Here is a 23,165-nt window from a genome sequence, read left to right as displayed (position 1 = left end):
ATAATTCACACTGGTAATCTAATTCTATCTTTTTCAAAGACAGACTGTGGTAGGGATAAGATTCTTCACACAATCTGAATATTTGCTTGAAGTCCTTCTGACAGTAGGTCGTAAATGATGTTACACAAACCATTGTAATTTTTGGAGCAAAAAAAATTTTTGTGTTCCTCTTAGTGGTTGTTTATGAATCTTTAACAGGGAAAGTATGGAATTTTATATACATTTTGAGAAACCCATTTGCTTTCCATTGTTTCAACTTTTTATTTAGAGATTGAATAGGCATGAAATATTTGTCTTTCATTTTGGAATGCTGTTTTGAATCACCTGTTTTTATGAGAACTTGTTTTGGAGCTCTCCTTTTTGACTGAACTTGAGCTCTGTGACTCCCTTCCTCAAACAAAACCAGTTGTTCAGACCATTGGATACAAATGCGTGCTTGAAGGGAAGTCTCATTTTTTGCCTTAGAAAAAATGTCTTTGTCCAAGAGTTTACACATCTTTTACAAAAGAAGACCCAAAGCAAAACTTTGTGTTTGCCTATTCCATGCTGTATATCGAGCTACTACTAATCTTACTCTGTCAAATAGACTAGATCTAATATTCTGGTAGCATATGCATCAGTTCTGGAAGAATTTAATGAACTCAAGACACTGTTTCTGTAATATAAATTTTTCCCAGCTTGAATCTTAGAATAAGCAAGACAAATGCTAAGTAAGCAATACAGATAGGAAGTGTTATGATGCATTGAGTTTAATAGTAACTTTATCCTATCGATATATTTCAGGTTTTGTATTCCTACTTTTATTGTAAGTATGTTTATAGCTAATAGCTGAAAGGAGTGGTGAGAAGCTGATAGACTAACGCAATATGCACTACGTAAGCCTCATTTCCTTAGGAAAGCAACTGAGGAAGGGTGAAGATACCCTGTTAAAGCCAAAGAGCCAGCAGTTCAGAAGATGCTGAAAATACTGAGTTCTGATAAGTTTTGTGGAAGTAGGTAGTCTGATAGAAGAACTGTACAAGTATTCAAAGTTAGAAAAAGCTTACAGAACAACAAAAATGCTGTTGCACATCAGACTGCTGTGGAGCAGGTGTTACAGGTGTAAGAAAAATTTATCAGTGCTCAGACCTTATTAGACTGAGATTCTAACGAGTGGGGTCAAGCCCTTTAGGAATTCAGGCTTCAGTAGCTTGTTGCTCTCAGTGCTACTTATTCCTCTCCTCATCCAGATTTTCCATGGGTTTTTGTGCTGAAGTTTTGTGGATTTTTTTGTTTGTTTGTTTGTTTTTTTTGGTGGACTTGATTTTTTCCCTTACTCTAATTTGTTATTTAGCACTTTTTAAAATGAAAATAGAATTGCTATATTAGGAAACTTCTTCAGACTTTTAATATAGAATTCAGTCTGCAACTTGCCTAAATTCTGCAGGGTCTGGAAGGACCTATTAAAAATTTAATTTCATGATCATATATATGGGTTTTCAAAATGAATAATTTGTTATGATACCTTAGATGGCACTTAAAATGAAATTCCTTCAAGCAGCATTGTCTTTTTTTCCTTTGTCACATGACTCTCTCACATTTCCATAGAATGTCACAGAAGGAATCTCTTTTTATGTTGGCTTTGTAACCTTGTTTGTAAATGTTTACACAGGTATGAATGATGTTGATTTCAAAAAACCCCTAAACTATATTCTTAACATTTTCAATAGAGCATAGTATATATTTGCATATTCAGTTTGCTGGGCCTGAACTTTTTTTAGGATTGTTACCTGTATAATGTTGTTCATAGATACAATTATGACTTTTTCTGACTATTACCAAGCATGATTAGACACTTCCAGAAGCTATAAGATGTTACTTTGTATATCTGAACAAATAGCATATAGGCAGTAAAATAAATGTGGGATTCCCTCCCCCCTGGTCCCAGTTTAGCTTTGTTTTCTACTCTGCTCCTAGGGAAAAAAAAAAATAGAAGTTAAAACATGCTTGTACTTAAAATAAAAAGTAAAACAAGTGTTTCAACATGTTTAGGGTTATTGCATTTAGACCTGAATCTTCATATTCAGGAATCCTGTAAATGTGTACTGATACAGAAGAACTGTTGTAGATACATTCTTCCTTACATATTATACTCCTGTAAAGTGATTTAGAAAAATAAGTTTTAGCAGGTGAATGGACTTCTTTAAGAGTAAATATAGAAAGCCTTTTTGTGAAGTTGTTTCTTTGCTGGATTTTAGAGTGTGAATAGCTTCTCTTTATACTCAGCAAAATCAGATTACAGTTACAGCTACTTACAGCTCTGGACTGTGTAAATATCTGTATACTTATTCTAACCTTGCAATCTGTGTTTGATTAAAAAACTAACTAACCAAAAATAAAAAAGGTAGAAGTATTTACTCAAGCTAGTTCTGTATAACGTATTCAAATTTTGTATGCTGAAATGGTGTTGATTAATATGTTGAAATAATGATATTGAAAATGTGAAATTGTTTTAGGGTAAAATTCTAATCTTGCAGTTATGTTTAGGAAATGTCAAAGTGGAGCTTAATTTTTAATTATTGGGTGTATCATTTAAAGATAAATCAAAGGGTGGTTGTGGGAGGAAGATAACTCACTGAAAACAGAAATCAGATTTAATAAATAGGCCAGTGTTACTTCTAAAGCAAAGCAATATATATTCTTCGTTAGAACTGGGAAGCTGCCTAGATTTTCTTTTTTTCTGTGAGCAGTCTGAGAAGCTCTAAGACATTGATTCAGAGTACAAAGCTGAGTACAGTTTCGTCATCTTAATTTTTATACCTTCCTTGAAAATAAATTAAAAAGATTTTTCCGAGACAGCTGGGAAGTCTTGCTCAGTTCACTGTGTTCAAAAGAATGTTTGTTTAACATAGAACATTTATTTTGAAGTTTGATCTTTCCTTCCTATACAGAAGCTGGCGGAAGTGATTTGTTTGCAAACAAGAAGGGGAATTGTCGGTGAGGATGAAACTTTCTCCCTGCCAGCCCCCCCAAGCTTTTTTCCAATTTCTTGAATATTATGCCAACCGTTGGGTAGGGAGTAACTTGAAAATGTTTTAACATTCACGGTTGTTTTCTCTTGTCTGTTATTTCCTTTTAAGACTTTTGTAAAGCCATGTTACTGTCCACCCAGCAAAAATACAGTGTATGTCCAGAAGTATATCATGTCCCAAACATCTATTTGGAAGGAAGAGTCCTGAGATCCAGCTGTTACAGCCAAGCTGTGGTAATTGTATCAGTAACTTATCCAGATAAAATTTTGGGGGAGTTGGAATCCTAGTGAAAGGTGGAGGATGATGGTACTGAAAAGTTCTCAATAGTAACTGATACCTTCATAGGTCCTAGGACAGAAAAGCTTTTTAAAGGACACTTCATGTTATTGCAGAAGTTCCTACATGGGCTCTTAAAAGAAGTAGATGCAACAGCAGCAAAAAGAAATAATTTTTTACAGAACTTGCAGTTAAAAAATGTCAATGAAGTCATTGCAACTGGTCGCTAAGATTTTGGTCTTAAGCACGGCTTTCAAAATGAGACGGCACTTTGCATGACTAACAGTTTTTCAGGTATAATACTGACTTAGTGACGTTTGGTATGTGGCCCTTCAGAGAGGTTAGAAGCTGATGGAGTCCTGGCTGACCAAATCATTGTGTGTACTGTCAGTCAGTGCTGTTGTGTGTAATACCAAGGAGTATTAGAGGGACACCACTGCAGTAGGTAAATACCCATCTAACCTATGGTGATGATTATAACATCCCTATTTATTCCTTCTTCATTCTGCCCATGCTTCCCTTTTCTCTGATTTCCTTCCTCTTCTGCTTTTTATGGCATTTATCAGTTTTCGTTTCACTTTGCATTGATACAACTTCAGTGGATTAAGTTCATCCTTAAATGTGAATTTTCCCCAGACTTTTCAAACCTATTTTTATGGTTTCAGCAGAAACACCTGTTGGTTTAGTGGAATAAGATATACCACGTATTGCCATATTCTGCACCTCCCCATCCCCCCCGCCCCAGCTTCAGCTTAATTAAAATACAAGCTAGAATATTTTTCTTCCTTTATTTACAAAGCTTACAAATATTTTCTGATACCCAGGAATAATGAAGATCATAGTTGACCTGCACAGGAGAATATCTATTGCAGTAATGGGAAGGGTGATGCTGTGAATAAAGTGCTAATCTAAGGTTTAGGTGGTATTGATTGAACTTGTTTCTTGTACATACTTTGGGGGCATAGATCACTTTCTCTATGCTTCCTTCCCCTGTGTATGAGATGGGTTACCAGCTCTGCAAAATAGAGAAGTACCAAAATCAAATATATATCAAGGCATTCAGGAATTTGGACCGTCCAAGTATTTCAGGTAGTCCTGACTAGCAGCGCCAGTACATCTGGGGGAAGATTGAAATACTACTTTTTTTTCTGGTAAGTTCAACAAATTTTTCCTGTGTACAATGAAAAGGGCCTGAGGATCATCTTAGCCTATTACTTGTTGTATCCTTGATAATATGGCAAGCCTCTGGAACATCTGTTGTTCAAGTTCCCAAGATTGTTGCATGTATTTCTTTGACTTGATTAAGATGAACAACTGACTTATGAATTTTGCCAGTTGTACAGTGTCTGTGGTCATTGTGGGAAGCCTGTCTTCACTCTGTCTTCCTAAAAGTACCAACATTTTGTTTAACCTTTTGTGGCTGTTAGGCTGCAATAAAATCTTTCTTCTCTAGAATACATCAGAGTTAAATGCTCTTTATGTAAATTTCAATGTCCAGGCTACTTCAGACTTTAAGAGGCACGTAGTGATGTGCTGTAATGGGCTTGAGCAGATTTTTTCAGAACTTCGTGCCATGTGTTTTAGGCCCATCAAAGAAATATTTTTCTTTTTAAGTATTTAATGTTAGTTCTCCTTTGGCCTCTTGTTCACTTTGGTTCCAGCTCTGACTTCTGTATTGGATGTGAGTTAAAATGGGGATATCATTTGTGGTATTTCTGTCTTCTGGCATCAAGATTTCTGTAGAGATGTTTTTAAAGGTATGGGGAGACCTCAGGTACGTTCTATTCCCTTTTACAAATGGAGGCATAAGATGGAACATGAATTGTCTTCATGCTTCCATGAAGAGCTTTTCCAAAAAGTGACAAGAATCCTCGATAGTTTAAAACTTTTGCTGTTTCACATTGTTTAAGAGCTTTGATATGAAAAGGATTTTGCTTTGCAGCAGATTTTGGTGATCTCTTTAGCACTAGGTACTGTTTTGAAAAGAAGGATAAGCGGTACTATACTCCACCACCTCCATCTGTGTCTTTCACACTGACAGTATGTTTCTAACTTTGAATGTGTGAAGTTGTACTTCTGAATACTCAAAATGATTTATTAACTTTATGTGTAGGATCTATAATGGTCGTTTTAAAGTATTTAGTGTGGCATAATTGCTGATGTTCTTTCTCTGTGATCTGTAGTGTGTTTCTTCTGCGCAGATGTGAAAATGGTATCTTTTGTAAGAGATCACCAATGTGCTTACATTCAAAGCCTTGCATGTACGATTAACAATACTTAGAGCTCAAATGTATTTTTATCAGGGGTTTGTAAGAGAAAAGACAGAGTTTATCACAGTTCTCATTAATTTGGAATGTAAGTTGCATTAACAGCTCGCTTCTGGAATTTCAAGGGCAAGCAAGAGATGGCATGTGACCTTTCATGGGGAAAGATTTATATAAGAAGGGAGTCTAGAAGACTAGGGTTCAGGAACCAGCAAATTATGCCAGAATTTTAATGTGTTGCAAGTTTGTATTGTTTAAAGAAAAAGCTGGGAAAAGGGGAAGGAGAAAGAGGGCAGATCAGAAGTGGTTAGCTGGGGAGTAAAGTTGCCTTTTCCTTAATAGCTGAAGGTATAGATTGATCATTCAGCATTCTTATAGGCTGAAATTTCAGTTTTGGTCTTGGGCAAATTCACTATGTATATGTATTGTACGGGGACAAGAATGTAATGTCTAAAAATTAGAAGCCTGATTTACTGTGTGGTCAGCTTTGAGTCTTAATGTATTAAAGAGTTAAGCCATCTTAAAGGTAAAGATACTGTTGGGTGGTCATGATGATTATTATTACCTGGCACTCTTCATGAAAATGAAATTGCAATTCATTGCTATAGGTCTAAAATTACAACTTTCAAAATTGCTGCAATATCTTCACAATTTTTTTACCCTACTTTATATGACATATAAATATTTTACTACAAAATTAAAGAAAAAAATTGCAAAATACTTCAGTTGAAGTATAAGAATAGTTTTGCTTTTGTAGGAATAACTTTATGAAGATAACAATATGGGTGTTTAACAACAGTAATGGCAGTAGTTTTTTTGGAAATATGTCTTTTGAGTTCTTGTTACTGCCATGCATGTTTTGCATATATAATTAATAATGAAAGCAATTACTCTTTTATGTGGAACACATTGTTAATATGCAGTGATCTGCCATGCTGTGCTCCCACACATGTATACTATATTAAGTAGTTTGTTGTCCGAGTGATGTGTATATCTGAGTTTAAGTGGTTTCAAAAACTTCCAGAAAGTTCTGTGTAATTGGTTTGAATTCAGTGAGCAGTGCTAGCTCTGGGGTTTCCACTAGGTTTTTGGGCAGCTTGCACATTATTTGAAAGGATACCAAAAGATAGAAGATAAAAGATAGAAGTTTTTATATTGATGATACAAAGGTACTTCTTGGTGGCTGTGGCTATCTGAATCCATTAAACCCCAAATAACCTATTTTTCCAATTTAAAGACAAGGTGTCAATATTAATGAATGGCAGTTCTTCCTGTCACTCTCAATAAAGGGAGTGGAATGAAGAGCAAAACATATGACATATGGAATCTTTGTAGATCTGGGATCTGTAAAACAGATACTGGCAGGCACTAACTGAGGAGATTACTACTGGTGTTCACTGGCTGTTCAGTGTGTGTGTGTTTTTAATGTGGTGCCACATTTGGTTAATTAGCTTTAGTTAATAGGAATTTCACTTGGATATTGAAGGAATGTCCTTTTAGTGTTAAGAATTAATGAAAGGGCCTTGAAAGAAGACTTTGGAAAGGATAGGTACAGAGTGGAGGGAACATGGTTGGGATCTAAAACTTATTCATGGTAAAATCTTAATCACCTTATTTTATTTTTATCAGAAAAAAATGGCCAAAGGCTGTTACTTGTCTGGTGAAAGCAGCAGCGTTAAGTGAATTACTTTGTATTTGTATTCGTGTAAAGTAGAAGAGTCCGTAAGACAGACCTTTTCTCTTTATCTTTTTGCTTCTGTATAAGGATTAAATGTAAATTTCTGTATTTGGGTGAAGTACACTTCCAATCAAAGTAAGAAGCTTCTTGTGGCCAGAGCAGGCTAGGTCTTCACTGCCTGTAGAATGGAGGTTCTTTCAAGTGTTCCCGGGTCTAAATTTCGCAAAGAATGCAAGTTGCAGTGCAGTAACATGTGTATTTGAAAATAATAATTTTATTTCTTTTCCAAATGTATCAAATTACAATGAATTTTACTTTGTGATTGCAAACATATAAAACTCCGAGATTTTGAAGAATTGCCCTGATTTAGGAGTGCAGATTCATTAAAAAAAAATCCCCAAATCCTCCCCCCTCCCCGCCCCCACCTGAAAACAAACCAAATTCTTTGACACTGGAAAGAGTGTCTCCCATCTATCTGTATTGTATACAATTTAAGAAACCATGTGAAATAAGTTAGATTTTATGCATTATAAGTAGATTTGTAAATCTCTATTACAGGACGTTTCTGTGGAAGGATTAACAGCTTTTTTTTTTTTTCTTTTTTTTTTTTCTTTTCACATCTGATGGATGTGAATACTTATTTTTTCTGATGTTCATATCTTGGGTATGGAACTATACACTTTAATTTTTTTCCTTTTATAATGTTGCATTTCTATGATGTATCCTTCATGCATTCCTCCGTAAACTCTTTTTTCTAACTTTGATCTTTCCTTACATTTAAGTTGATGATTTTCTGAAGATTCATCTTAACTGCTGTGGCTGTTATCTTTGTTTAATATCTGGAATGTTTTTGAGACTTCTGTGAGCCTTTCTGAAAAGGATCGTTTTCTAATTTTTGTGAAAACTTGGATACCAAATCAGTTGCACTTGAACTAGAGGTAGATAGAAAGTGTTTCTTTTTTTAAGAGTGTTTTCCCAACGGTGGCCTCCAAGACTGAAAAATCAGGAATAGCTGTACTGGTCATAAATTGCCAAGTTTTGGGAACAGGGGGCCAGTTGTACAAGAGGAGGTGAGGAACTACCCTGTGCCAGTCGCAGCTGCTTCCAGCCAGCTTTGAAACTGGTGTAAAGACCCCAGTGTGTGCCAAAACCTCAGCCAGCTAGAGGAGCTGGTGGCACATGTACTTACGTGTATTTAAGATAGAGCAATAGCCATGAGAGGCAGGAGATGTGAAAGGGGACTTTGCTGGGGACACGGTTAGAGACACGCTCTTGGAAGGAGGTGCTCCATGCCAGAGGAAGCACACCCCCTGTGGGACGCTGGCCACTCGTGATGCGTGCCGGGTTGGGGACACCCCTGGCGGGACTCTAGTCTGTAGATCTGTACTGGCAGAAGAAAATGACCAAGAGGCAAGGAACAGCAGAATAAAACCGCTATGTGCATGACCCCAACCTCCTGCACCGCCTGTCACCTCACCAAATGAATTGGGATGGATGGATCAACAAGGGAATCTGAGATTATGAAGTGGGGAGAACTGCTGGTCAGAATCATAGAATCATTTAGGTTGGAACAGACCTTCAAGATCATCGAGTCCAACTATCATCCATGCCCACTAAACCATGCTATGGAGTACCTCGTCTACTTCCTTTTTGAATACCTCCAGGGATGGTGACTCCACCGCTTCCCTGGGCAGCCTATTCCAATGCCTGACAACCCTCTCAGTAAAAAAATTTTTCCTAATATCTAACCTAAATCTCCCTTGCCGCAACTTGAGGCCATTTCCTCTCGTCCTATCTCCAGCCACCCGACAGAAGAGACCAGCACCCACCTCACTACAACCCCCCTTCAGGCAGTTACAGAGAGTGATAAGGTCTCCCCTCAGCCTCCTCTTCTCCAGGCTAAACAGCCCCAGCTCCATCAGCCGCTCCTCATCAGACTTGTGCTCCAGGCCCCTCACCAACTTGGTTGCTCTTCTCTGAACACACTCCAGCACCTCAGTGTCTTTCCTGTAGTGAGGGGCCCAAAACTGAACACAGCACTCGAGGTGTGGCCTCACCAGTGCTGAGTACAGGGGAACAATCACCTCCCTGCTCCTGCTGGCCACGCTATTTCTGATACAGGCCAGGATGCCGTTGGCCTTCTTGGCCACCTGGGCACACTGCTGGCTCACATTCAGCCGGCTGTCGACCAGCACCCCCAGGTCTTTCTCTGCCGGGCAGCTTTCCAGCCACAATTCCCCAAGCCTGTAGCGCTGCATGGGGTTGTCGTGATCGAAGTGCAGGACCCAGCACTTGGCCTTGTTGAACTTCATACGACTGGCCTCAGCCCATCGATCCAGCCTGTCCAGATCTCTCTGTAGAGCCTCCCTACCCTCAAGCAGATTGACCCTGCCTCCCAACTTGGTGTCGTCTGCAAATGTGCTGAGGGTGCACTCGATCCCCTCATCCAAATCATCAGTAAAGATATTAAACAGAACGGGGCCCAACACCGAGCCCTGGGGAACACCACTTGTGACCCGCCGCCAACTGGACTTCACCCCATTCACCACAACCTTCTGGGCTTTTCCATCCAGCCAGTTTTTCACCCAGCGAAGAGTACACTTGTCCAAGCCATGAGACACCAGGTTCTCAAGGAGTATGCCATGAGAGACAGTGTCAAAGGCCTTGGTGTGAGGTCAAGGTAGATAACATCCACAGCCTTTCCCTCATCCACTGGTCATAGAAGGAGATCAGGTTGGTCAAGCAGGACCTGCTTTTCGTAAACCCATGCTGACTGGGCCTGATCTCCTGCTTGTCCTGGGCTTGCCACATGAGCGCTCTTAAGACAAACCGTTCCATAATCTTCCCCGGTACCAAGGTCAGGCTGACAGGCCCGTAGTTCCCTGGATCCTCCCTCCGACCCTTCTTGTAAATGGGCGTCACGTTGGCAAGCCTCCAGTCCTCTGGGACCTCCCCTGTTGACCAGGATCACTGATAGATGATGGAGAGTGCCTTGACAAGGACCTCCGCCAGTTCCCTCAGTACTCTTGGATGAATCCCATCAGGTCCCATAGACTTCTGAGTGTCCAGATGGCATAGTAGGTCACTAACTATTTCCTGCTGGATTAAGTGGGGTATATTCTGCTCTTCATCCTTACCTTCCAGCTCAAGGGGTGGAGTACCCTGAGGATAACTGGTCTCCCTATTAAAGACTGAGGCAAAGAAGGCATTAAGTACCTCAGCCTTTTCCTCATCGCTGGTGGCTATGTTCTCTTCTGTATCCATTAAAGGATAGATATTCTCCTGGGGATTCTTTTTACTGTTAACATATTTGTAAGGGACAATAAAAAATGTTTTTATAATAGTGGCCAGGTTTAGTTCTAGCTGAGCTTTTGCCTTTCTAATTTTCTCTCTGTATGATCTAACAAGATCCCTGTACTCCTCCCAAGTTGCCCGCCCTTTCCTCCAGAGATGATAAACTCTCCTTTTTTTCTTGACTCCTAGCAAAAGCTCCCCATTCAGCCAGGCCAGTCGTTTTCCTCGGCGGTTCAACTTGGGGCACATGGGAATAGCCTGGTCCTGAGCCATTAAGATTTCCTTCTTAAAGAATGTCCATCCCTCCTGGACCCCTTTGCCCTTCAGGACCATCTCCCAAGGAACTCTCTCAACCAGTGCCTTGAAGAGGCCAAAGTTTGCCCTCCAGAAGTCCATAGTGGTGGTTTTGCTGACCACCTTCTTTGCCTCACCAAGAATTGAGAATTCTATCATTTCACGGTCACTAAGCCCAAGACGGCCTCTGACCATCACACCTTCCACCAGTCCTTCCCTGTTTGTAAACAACAGATCTAGCAAGGCTCCTCCCCTGGTTGGCTCACCCACCAGCTGTGTCAAGAAGTTATCTTCCACACACTCCAGGAACCTCCTAGGTTGTTTACTCACTGCTGTGTTGTATTTCCAGCAGGCGTCTGGAAAGTTAAAGACACGCTTCTGAGACTACTGCCAGGCACTTGTAGAATGATTGCAGTTCTGCAGCGTGCTGCCCTTGGGAATCGTAATCAGTATGTGCTATCTTGTGGGTAAGATTGCTGTTTGGAGTTTACTCTGTGTAATTCATATGCCCATTGTACCAAGAACATCTGTTGCTAAATCTTTTTTCAAGAGAAAATCATAGTATGTTAAGTTAAAAGTACATAAACTGGAGAAAATTCTTATTATTAAATTGTCAGATTGATTCTACCTAAACACCTTGTAAAATTTTTTGTGGGTTTTAAGATAGAAGCAAACTCAAACTGTAAATTAACAGGAAGCCTAAAGGAAGCGTATTTTTTTTCCACCATAGCATTGATTTATGAATTGCTTTATGCTAGCAGACTTGAATTGTGTCAGACTGAAAATTGTTTTTTATGGTAAAGCCAGGAAAATAATGTATTCATTGCTGCTGCTTGGGTGTCTGCAGAGGAAGCAACACATATGGACTGCTACTACTAATGCAGAATTTGTACTGTTTCATAATATTGAAGTATAGCTCTGAGAATTTCACAAGAAAATGTTTAAAAATTTTAATGCTTAATCTCAAAGTTTTGTAATACAACTTTAGAGAAAGGGTGATCCAATTGAATGTGATGGGTCAGCATGGATTATTAAAACTATGAAAAGATATTTTGAATGGTTGCAAATTTCAACTTTGCTATTTAGGAAGCTTTATGTGTAGTTTAATGAAAACTGGTTTCCTAAGTATCTGGTTTGATTTTAAATCAAACTTTTATTCACGCTTGCAGTGGTATCAGCTTGCTTCCTTATTTACCCTGTTTCTCCTATGATCCACATACGGGGTAAGAGACTGCAAATACAGTGGTAGTTTAGAGCTGTGTGTGCTCTGCTTGGCTGGTTTGAATGTAACTGCTGATTGCCTGGGTGGTTGCTGCCTTACAGAAGAGGTAACTGTTCAGCTCTGCTGCTTTTTCCTTCTTTTCGGAGTAGAGGAGGAAATAGGAATTTGGGCCTCTCGTGTCCGCCCAGCAATTGACTTGCAAGCATGTTTGTGTTTTGTGTCTGCTTACCTCTGAAATTATGTTGAAATCATCCAAGAGAAGCAGAAATTGCTAGAGTGAAGACTGATGGATAGGTAGTATTATTAGAGATATCTTGTTTTCTTGGATTTAAAATGCGTATGGAATATTAGACAGGTCTTTGTGCATGTGAAATACTTGGCCATGTTAAAGCAGTTTCCTTCAGAAATCAGAATAATATTAAATTTTCTATTTGCTTGGTATATTTGTAAGATAAAACAGAGAATTTGTTTTTCTTCTGTAGGAAAAGGCAAGATTTGTGCAAGAGAAAAGATCATTCTTCCTACTACTGTACCATGCTTTAAATGTGGAAAACATAAGTTGAAGGCTATTGATTGCATGCTTTATGTTGTGTAGTGGCTCAGTACAAAAAGGTCCTAGCTTTCAGCATTCCTTCAGAATAGTATTGATTAGTGTAAAAATTGCTTTTGCTTTGCCACATTATGTTGTGGTGTATCCCAGAGCTAAAATACAGTAAAAAAAAAAGTTATTATTTTTTCCATATTTACTCCAGGACTTCAGCGGGTAAAGAACAAAATTCGTGTTTGTACGTGCATTCCTCTACCATTCAGGATGACGGGATGCTACAGTTGAATATTTGTGGTGTTTCTGCATCAGCGAAGTTATCAGAAATCGGCAGTTTTTCTCTACACCTTTCTGTGTAGAAAGTGACTACTGACTTGTCCAAGGAAACCAACTAGAAACACTGGCAAGGAACTAGAGTGTCCTGGATAAATCATGTAGATTTTTAATCTGTAGACTTCTTTTTAAAGGCTGTTTGTTGACAAATGTTTGATTTCTTTTTAAAATATCACATTATCCATTATATTAGTTTTTAATTTGTTACTGTTTGTAGAGAGAGACTAGAATTACCGGTAGTCATCTGTCACTTTGAAAACATGCATGATGGGCATTGGCTGGATGCAGCTTGCAGCTTCATTTCATGTAGTGACTCCTTATGTTACTACTGGAGAATATTAAGATTGTATTTATTATATGAGTTGCAGGACACACTTGAGGAGCCTGTTCTGCCTCTTGTGGTGAAACATTTCCTAATGTTGAGTATATTCTGAAAATATTCTCATATTTACGGTGATTTAAATTTCACCAGTTTGCCTTTAAGTAATTGAATTTTATCTTTCAGCAGGCCCAACAGAAGGTTTGGGAAAAATAATACAAAGATTTCCTCAGAAGGACTGGGAAGACACTCCTTTTCCACAGGGAATAGAGTTGGTAAGTTTGCATTATATTTTGTAATTTTTGGAGTTTCTTTCACATACAGTTGGAAGGTACATCTGCCTTCATGTCATAATCTGTATTATCTAACCTGACAGGGAATGGATAGAAATTACATGAGTAGAGCGGATAGATAATAGCTTTAAGAATAACAATTTTGGCTAACAGAAGAGAATTTATTCTGGTCTGTACCGCTAAGTAGATATTCCTAGAATACAGAAAATGTCTGCTGCAAATTTAGAAGTGGTGTGTTTAAAATAAATGTTTATTTGTGTCAGTAAGTTTATCACTGACTATGTTTTTAGAAGCATTCTTCAGATGGCAGATGACTTTTCATTGTCATGTTCAAATAAATACAAATGTGTATTTGTATATTGTAGATTTTAAAAAAATTAAAATTAATATCCCAATAAACTGGCTTGATTAAAATGGTCAGTTTTTACTCAGTATTCTGTCCTTGACAGATGGCATAGTGGGTGCTTACAAAAACAGTACGCTGAACAAGGCTAGTATACAGTGATCTATTTTAAATGCCCTCTCTGAGAATTCACTGAGTGCCACTTCTTACCCTTCCTTGGTTTCATATTGTGAGATGCAGTGAAGAGGTTATCTTACTCATCCAGATCAGGGGTTCATTAAACATATGGCTCTCAAAATCCTGCAGAGAAATGAAATACTGTGGTCATACTCTGCAAATTAGGTTTCTGAGAAATCATAGTGAAACTCTTACTGCCATGAACTTAGGAACTTCTGGGACAGGATGAGCTAGAGAAGGAGGTGGCCTGTAGGAAATGTTGCAATAGAAGTCTTTGTACTGTGGGACAAAATCAGCTGCAGAGGACAAAGACACTGACTCTTCACTGAATTTATTACACATACAGCAAACATAGCAAGCTTTTACCAGTATGATACCTTTCAACCAGTGCTCAGCTCACTTGTTGAGTCGTAACATGCCATTGGCCATGTGTTGTCTTTTCCAGTGAAAGACAGAGGAGAGGATCTGACTATTTACTGCTTGCTCTCTGGTGTAGCAGAGGTTTATGTAATTCACTGTGTGCTGGTGTATGCGACTGGTTGCTCGTTTTCTTCAATAGTGTGGTTTTAATTTCTTCATAGTGAAGTATAAGCCTTGTTTTGGGGGGATGTCATACATTAATTAGTGGTGTAAGCATTATTTCTGATACACGTGATGGACAGTTACAGTGTTTGTGGTATGCTTGCATAATACTGCATTTGGCAATGTAGTGCTGTGCTGAAACAATAGAAGCTCCTGCTTTCTCTGAAGTGTTTCTACTGTTACAACATTATACCAGTTTGTATAGCAATTGATGTTTGCTATAGCTGGTAATTCTCTACTTAATATATGCCTAGCCAGCATGTGCTTGTGCTTGATGACTGCTGACCGAGTTCAGATAAGTGGCTTTTTTATATAGTACACACTATAGTTGTAGTTCATTAGAAGAGAAACCAACTTTGATGCCAAGGCTTAGGGGTGTTTTCTTTTTTTAACCACTCTCTTGGGGTTGAACTAGGTGGTTTGATCTTGCCTTAAACAACTGCAAGAGTTTGAGTCATATTAAGATTTATTTTGTCATACAAATCTTCCTTACCTATTTCAAAGGAAGTAATGTGTCTGACTTCCAGTGATGTTTTGAAATAAATGAGCACAACTTCTCTTAGGGCAATGAAGCTTCTTAAGTGATGTATCTGTACCCAAATGTTATATTTCCCATTTAAGTTTAATTGTAGGATGTTAGCACTACAAGAAATACCTTTCTAAAGGAAAATGGGGTTTTTTTGTTTGGTTTTCTTTTTTTTTTACTTGACTGAACCAAACATTATTTCTGTATCAGTTCTCAAATGACTCATTAGGCAGAGCCATTAAGACTTTAAACTTTCCAAGTAAAATGAAATCTGATGACTTAAAAGTTAAGGACATCTATCTATTCAGCCAGTCGGCAAAATTAGTCAAATTTTAATTTGCTTTCCAAGTGTGGTAATAAAATTTTAATTAATTAAGATTGAGGAGTTAGAGATATTGCAAAGATCAAGCACTAAAGTAAATTACTTGTGAAAGTCAGATTTTGGCAGGATGTTTTTTTCAAGATTTTGGATGAGTGTAACATGAATCAACATTAATTCATGGAAAGGAAAGGAGAAAAGCTGTGTTACCATTTTCTGTTTGTCACCTTAAGGGCAGCTTTAATATCATTAAGAGGGTAACAGGCAAACCTTGGGGAGAAAAAAAGTGAGAAAGAAGGTAAGAATAGAATAGTTGACATAAATGTGTATGAGAATGAAGGTAGACATATTTATGAATAGCAGTTAGTTCTATGAGTAGTTGTATTGGGTTTGCATGGCAAGGTTTTGGTAGCAGGGGGGCTACAGAGGTGGCTTCTGTGAGAAGCTGCTAGAAGCTTCCCCCATGTCTGACAGAGCCAATGCCAGCCGGCTCCAAGACAGACCCGCTGCTGGCCAAGGCTGAGCCCATCAGCGATGGTGGTAGTGCCTCTGCGATAACATATTTAAGAAGGAAAAAAAGTTGTGGGGCACACAGAAACGGCAGCTGGAGAGAGGAGTGAGAACATGTAAGAGAAACAACCCTGCAGACACCAAGGTCAGTGAAGAAGGAGGGGGAGGAGGTGCTCCAGGCGCCGGAGCAGAGATTCCCCTGCAGCCTATGGGGAAGACCATGGGGGGGCAGACTGTCCCCTTGCAGCCCATGGAGGTCCATGGTGCAGCAGATATTCACCTGCAGCCTGTGGAGGACCCCATGCCGGAGCAGGTGGGTGCCCGAAGGAGGCTGTGACCCCCTGGGAAGCCCATGCTGGAGCAGGCTCCTGGCAGGACCTGCGGATCTGTGGAGAGAGGAGCCCAGGCTGGAGCAGGTTTTCTGGCAGGACTTGTGACCCCGTGGGGGACCCACACTGGAGCAGTCTGTGCCTGAAGGACTGCACCCCATGGAAGGGACCCATGCTGGAGCAGTTCATGAAGAACTGCAGCCCGTGGGAAGGACTTACATTGGAGAAGTTCATGGAGGACTGTCTGCCGTGGACGGACCCCACACCGGAGCAGGGGAAGAGTGTGAGGAGTCCTGCCCCTGAGGATGAAGGAACAGCAGAGACAACGTGTGAGGAACTGACCCCAAACCCCATTCCCTGTCCCCCTGTGCTGCTGAGGGGGAGGAGGTAGAGAATCCAGGAGTGAAGTTGTGCCCGGGAAGAAGGGAGGGGTAGAGGGAAGGTGTTCTGAGATTTGGTTTTATTTCTCATTACCCTGCTCTGGTTAATTGGTAATAAATTGAGTTAATTTTCGCCAAGTTGAGTGTGTTTTGCCCGTGACAGTGATTGGTGAGTGATCTCTCCCTGTCCTTATCTTGACCCACAAGCCCTTTGTTATATTTTCTCTCCCCTGTCTAGCTGAGAAGGGAGGAGTGATATAATGGCTTTGGTTGGCACCTGGTGTCCAGCCAGGGTCAACCCACCATAGTAGTTTGAGTTAAAATCCTCTTAAGTGTACTACTTCTCCTTTGAGTGAAGGATCTTTATGGAATTACACGGTTTCTCTGAAATGGAAAAAAAGCAGTGGTTTGTATCTGAAAAACATGTTAAGCTCTCTTCACTGTGTTTTCATGAAGGAAAAAAGGGCCAAAGCTTTTCATGCCTAGTGATAGGATTGAAGGGAGATTTGATTTTTTGAGTCTTGTCTTCTGTCAAAGTTAGTTCTTCTGCCATGAATCACGGAGATCTTCAGCTGATCATTGGTGAAGATATCACTACTGCCCAGCTCCTCCCCCTGCCCCGCCCTGGCTCTTTTGTAAAGCGAATTATTTGCCTTGAATTTGGACATTGGAATTTTTTTCTGAAGTTTTTTTGCCAAATAATACAGGTTGAATCAGATAACTTGTCTTGGCATCTAATGGCTGACGTGATCTAATGATTGTTTCCCGTTCACGCTGTTAATGGCATTTTGTGAAACAAGGCAGGGGGGAAATAGTGTAAAAGACCTATGCCCACCTCCACACCCCAAGCTTTAATACTTTAAGATTGAAAATGCCTGTTTGGACCCCTTGTGATCTCCATAGCTTGTAGAGATGCCGTTAGTCCAAGCTCCAGCCAAAAACTAATAGACAAAATCATCTGACACTTTTGTGGAGGGCTCTTCTCTTTCCCCATCCCTGCATGCCCCCCACACTTCTGGGCCTGAATTTGTGTGGTTAGATTTCTGAGACAAATTAAGATAATGTAGAGAGTGGAGTTGTGCAGGTAATTTTTAAATTAAATAATAAAACCACTGCAAATAATATTTTTCATTATTTTGAGCCCAGTTTTGAAGAATGAGCTAACATGGGAAAAACTGTGCCTAATGGACCTTGGACACTTGGCTGAGTGAAAAGGGATCATTTTGAGAACATCTGATCTAGGAAACATGATGACCCTATTTCAACTTTTACTTTTAGCCTTGAGTGTATTTGTAGTTTTGTTAAGTTGACATAAATATATAGAGAATTGGGTTATTATAAAATGTAGTTGCAGTTTGAACTTCACTGAAGAGTGTTATATTTGGTGTGTATATATTCTGAATTAAAGGATTAAGAGTTACTTAAACTGTTTCTGTTTTTATATGTGTAGCATGTTAGCTATGTTCTGGTCTTGTTTAATGAACACATAAGTTATGGAATAAATACATTGTCCAAAATTCAACAGAAATATACTTTATGAAATTTTATTGAAGTCAAGTGTTTTAATTTGTCTTGTTAAATAAATTATGTGTCTTCTGGTTGTCAGTGGTAAGTGAGCAAAGCCATGAGTCTCTGTTGAGGGAAAGATACTGTCAGTAGGTCTTGGTCAGTGTATCTTCTTAGAGCTTCTACTTGTCTGCATCTCATCAAATTACCTAAAGAGATTTTTCTTAATCTTACACTCTTTGCATTTACCATTTCTCTAATGGCTTTGCATGTTTTGACTTTGTTCTGTTGATAACTGAATACAGAAACTTTGATAAGTGAGCCACCTGCAAATTGCTGTGAAACATACCTCAAATTTTTTGTAATGGATTATTGATAATTACACTAGCTAGTAAGGGCACTAATGCTTTTTTACCATTTGTTGAATTGTGTGATATAACCGAGAATAAGTTATGATTTTTGTTAATATATATCATACATATTGACTGTTACTTCAAAAGCAGTAAGATGTTGTTCTTTGATTTGCTAGAACCTTTTGTGGGCTATTCAAGGGGAAGATAGGAAACATTTTTTATAATTTCAGCTCAGAAGCTGAGCATCTTTAGTTTATTGACAAATAGCAGTCCATATGCAGTTTACTGACAAATGTAAGTCAAAGTGAGTTTCCTCTGGTTTCATGGAAGTAAGCTGACTTTGAGGAGTAAAGAGAGATTTATACTAATTCTTAAAGTTAATTAAGTATTTGGCTCAGAAAAGCATTTAAGTCATTGGTTTTCAAAAGAATGCAGTTAGAACATACCAATCTGATAGTTGCCCCACCATGATATATTAAATGAACATGTTTTGGTATCCTCTATAGTCTGTCTGTTTCAGAAGTTATTTCAGCTTTACACAGATACAGCTTAAGTTTAAAAATAACCCTCTAAAATCACTTGAGACATATAGAACAGTTTAAAATTAGGATAATCGGACTTCTTGTTCTCACTTGTAGAACGAATCCTTGAGAGACTAAGTTGGTTGAATGAGTTAGCTTTACATTTCTGCATATTTTTCTTATTTATAATCAAGTTTTAATTTTGCTGTATACCTTTCTAGACTTCGTAATTAGTTATACATCAAAGAAGGAAGCTTTGGTATGTAATGTTACACTGTAAACTCATTTTTGTCCCAGGGCTAAATTAGCTAAACTGTCATCTGCATTACGCGGTGTTGGGAGGCTAATGTTAATTAGGCCAACGAAAGTCATACCTAGAAATAGATACATTGTCTTAAGTTTAAACTAGATATAATGTATTTGTGCAGTTTGTGAGTAGCAGGGAAGAAAATTTCCCACTGTAACCGGTGGTGGTGGTAGTTAGTAGTAGTGTCATGAATTAGTAATTTTCATTTCAAGTATGTGCAAGTATAGAAATGAACATACATTTCTAGACAGGCTAATCACCTAACCAAATAATTACTTAAATTATAAAATGTAATTGTAAAAACTGTTATTTAATACAGTCCTTTGAAGGCAGTGGACATGTGTTATGCTAGGAGGAATGCTTCTGAAGAAAGGCTGTATGTGTCCCTTTGAGATCTGATAGGATGCCTGCTTCCTCCTAGAGGAGGAGGAGTTCGTGTTCTTGGAATAAGCATATTATTCTTTATGTAGAGCCTTGTATTTGCTGCAGATCTTAGCATTTCTGCACTTTTGAGCAGCTTCAGATATGAACTCTTAAATAGATTTGAAGTATGTCTTTTATGAAACCTTGGATTCATCTTTCAAATTCCAACCAACCTGAGACCAGAGATATGAAAAAAAAAATCAAACGAGAGTAAGGATTGGTATGTATGTATTTTCGAAGTATATCTGTATTTTGACTGACTTAGTGTATCTCAGTCTTTTGACAAAAAACAGCTTCTTAGTCTTGTACAGATTTCCACTTCATGATGACGTACATCACTTACGAGTGACAGCTGAGTTCTTAAGTGAATATACACTGCTGTTGGAGCTTCACAATTGGGTCGGGGAGAAGAAAGCTATCAAAAAAACCCCACCAAAACCCAGCTAATTTGTCTTCAGAGTTGTATTGAAAAACAGAATGTCTGTAGTGAACTCCTAGAGTTTTGGAGATTACTGATGCAGAGTCTGAAAATCATTACACATGCTGTCAAAAGTAATACTTTTAAAATTCAAGTGCTAATCACTTAGTGTTATTTTTGTTTTACCACTTTGGTGTAAGGCAACTTTTCTAGGAAAAAAAAATCTGATACTTGAACATTTTACTACTTATTTTAAATAAGACATAAGAGACAAACCGTGTTGCAGATTAGCCAGTTAAGGCCTGAAGTGATTAAAGTTTTAAGGGGTTTAATCTTTAAATGCTTTAGTCTTAGCTAGCTGATCTGTAAGCCAATTTTTCTGCAACATTAATGCTTTTAAGGACCTGAATAAAGGGTGAGGTTTTTTCCTCTTTCCCGTCAAACTTTTTTTACCTCTCAAGAATCATTACATATGTAATTATTTAATGAACAACTGCATGACAGAGCTCAGTGTGGCACTTAAAAATGCATTGTGTTCTTTCATTCTCATGTTGCAGTACAGGTGCTTTCAGCAGTTAGTAGAAAACAGATGATAGCAAAAGTATGGCTAACTTTATTGGAGTTATATTATGAACTAAGTTTATATTCCTTTAACTTGTCTATATTAGCCTCCAGTGGAAATCTTAGAGTGCCATAAATGCAGTGTATTTTACGGTAATGTTTCTGCTGTGCTGTAAAATAGTTATATTCTGGTTTTAAAATCCCACTGCTTTTACTGAGTGGATTTTAGCTCCTGGATTTTGTAGACTAGTGGGGTAAAATAATTTGATACTGAAATCTAAGGACTTGCAAGTAGTCTTGGTCTTACTTGACTAATACTGTGAAAGGGTGCAATTAATATGTTTTATCGTTTTTTTGCTTTGTTTTCAGTTGGGTGGAAAAAAGAAATAGAAAAATGGAACACTTTACTGTACAGTCAACATTTTTAGTAAAAATGATAAACTATTGAAGTGACACCTGTTTGGAATTTTAACTCTGTAGTCTTTCCATGGAGGTTATTAAAAATAGACTGTATTGAAGTGTAACCTTTTTTATAACTATCAAGGTGTTTTAAGATAACCTCCCCCCCCCCCAATGTATTGTAAGTTAACTTCTTTTCAAATCTTCTGGAGGAGAGTGCCATTTTTATAAGCTTTCTTAAGAGTTGCAGGTGTTTTTAGAATCATAGAATGATTTGGGTTGGTTTTCTTCATTCTTGGTATCTGTCATCTCCACAAATAATACTTGGCTGCATAAGACAGTCTTTTCCATTTAAGCTTTGTGTGTGATTCAGTTTCTGTGTTACATCTCCATGAGTTTTTTTTTTCACCCTCTTTAAAAATTAGAGGAAAGACTGCAACATGGACATTTCTGTAAGTCTCTGCTTGTGGGTTTTTTTTCATAACAGTTAAGCAGAGGAGATTTTGAGACCCACAGTGAAGTCATGTTGTGGTGTAACATTTACAAATCTCTGTGATATCTTGGTATTTTCAGCTTATAACTAGTAGAGTTGTCTGTGAGAAGTCTCCTGGAGACCCTGCTTTTCCTGAAGGTTCTGCAGTTTTGATTATTAAATGTTTTTTGATGTTCCTTGTTTTTTTTTTTTTTTAAAAAAAAAAGCTCCGTATGTAATGATGGAGATAATGGAGGTACTCACTGACTGTAGTAATACAAATGTGATTATGCTTCATTTAAATAGTGTTATGATGATGGAACTGTATCAGTATCATCATTCTTATTCCTCTCCTGCAGGTATTTGAGAACGATCTGTAGTTCTTCCCCTCAACAGTCCTGTCTGTGTCAACAGACAGATGTGCATTTTTCTCTCCCCCTGTGATTCTCTGAGATTTGAGAGTCTGCAGGATTACGGAGCATTCTTTGTGCTCTTCAGTTTCACAGGGTACAAGACTAGAGTATAAAATACCCTTGGAATAAATGGGTTTGTGGCTAGTATGTTTCAGTAAGAATTTTTCTCCCTGTCATTTTATCCTATTATCTGTATGTACTCAGTGTGAACACATAAATGTTTGTGAATATTTTTCATGCTTATTTAGAGGCACTAAGAAATGGTCTAGACTAAAAAGGGAGAGCAACATATAACTCTGGAACACATGGTATGAAAATGGGTTCTGTGTCCCGAAACCAAAACTGAAGAGCAGAAATCCTATTATATTTCATTTTTTTAAGAGGAAAAATTATGGAAAAATTTTTATTTTTTGATTCTTTTCAACTTTATTTTCCTTGAACACTTTATAGAATAGCCTGGCTATGGACATGTTTTGTCTTTTTCCAAAAATGTTTGTTTATGCTTGAAAGTTAACTTGGATGAATGCAATACATAACCTTAAAATGCTGTATGTTTTTAAATAGCTGAACATGTTCTTAACGTCAGAAGAGGTTCTTTACTCTAAGTGACCTATTCCACTTTAAACCAATCATCACTGAAAATTATTTCAGAATAATTCTGTTTGAAGACAAATGATGTAAGTTTGGAATGCAAGCAACAAAAGAGAAATTTGTCCAGAAGGACACAAACCAGTGTAGTCTTTTAAGTCAGTGAAAGTACTGTAAGTGCTGTACCTTCTGAGTCTACAGCACTATTCTGATGCTCTCCTAAATATACAGAAATGAATAGAGGTGTATTTATGTGCACTGTAACATCTAGATCTGTTATTATATAAAACTACTTTTTTCTAGTTGTTTCTTTTGCCATATGTAGTTGACTGTCCCTGTCTAAGTTAGTAGTATACAGGTGTTGGCATTTATCCATCCTTTGTCTCGGCAAACAAGTGTTGTGCATCTTGAGCTAAGTGTGAACCAAAGAAGTTTAGCTTTTTTCAAAAGGTAAACACTATTTGAGATGGCTGGAGATTAGACATGAGAAGACTGGATAAATGAAGACAA

General features: G+C 38.2%; 1 protein-coding gene across 17 annotated transcripts in view; it reads left to right on the top strand.

Moving 5' to 3' along the window:
- The window catches only part of SBF2 (SET binding factor 2), a 289,338-nt gene that overhangs the window by 43,840 nt on the left and 222,333 nt on the right, over nucleotides 1-23,165 (top strand). For 15 of the 17 annotated variants that reach the window (XM_069803834.1, XM_069803833.1, XM_069803831.1 and 12 more), the window contains one exon: nucleotides 13,422-13,510. In XM_069803834.1, coding sequence (XP_069659935.1) covers nucleotides 13,422-13,510 — 89 coding nt within the window. The remainder of the gene's footprint in view (nucleotides 1-13,421; nucleotides 13,511-23,165) is intronic. The other 2 variants (XM_069803847.1, XM_069803843.1) reach the window with 1 other exon arrangement.

This window comes from Haliaeetus albicilla, chromosome 16 (assembly GCF_947461875.1).
Source record: "Haliaeetus albicilla chromosome 16, bHalAlb1.1, whole genome shotgun sequence".
Taxonomy (NCBI): domain Eukaryota; kingdom Metazoa; phylum Chordata; class Aves; order Accipitriformes; family Accipitridae; genus Haliaeetus; species Haliaeetus albicilla.
The sequence above is the reverse complement of the archived record's forward strand: the minus strand, read 5'-3'. Positions and strand labels throughout refer to the sequence as shown.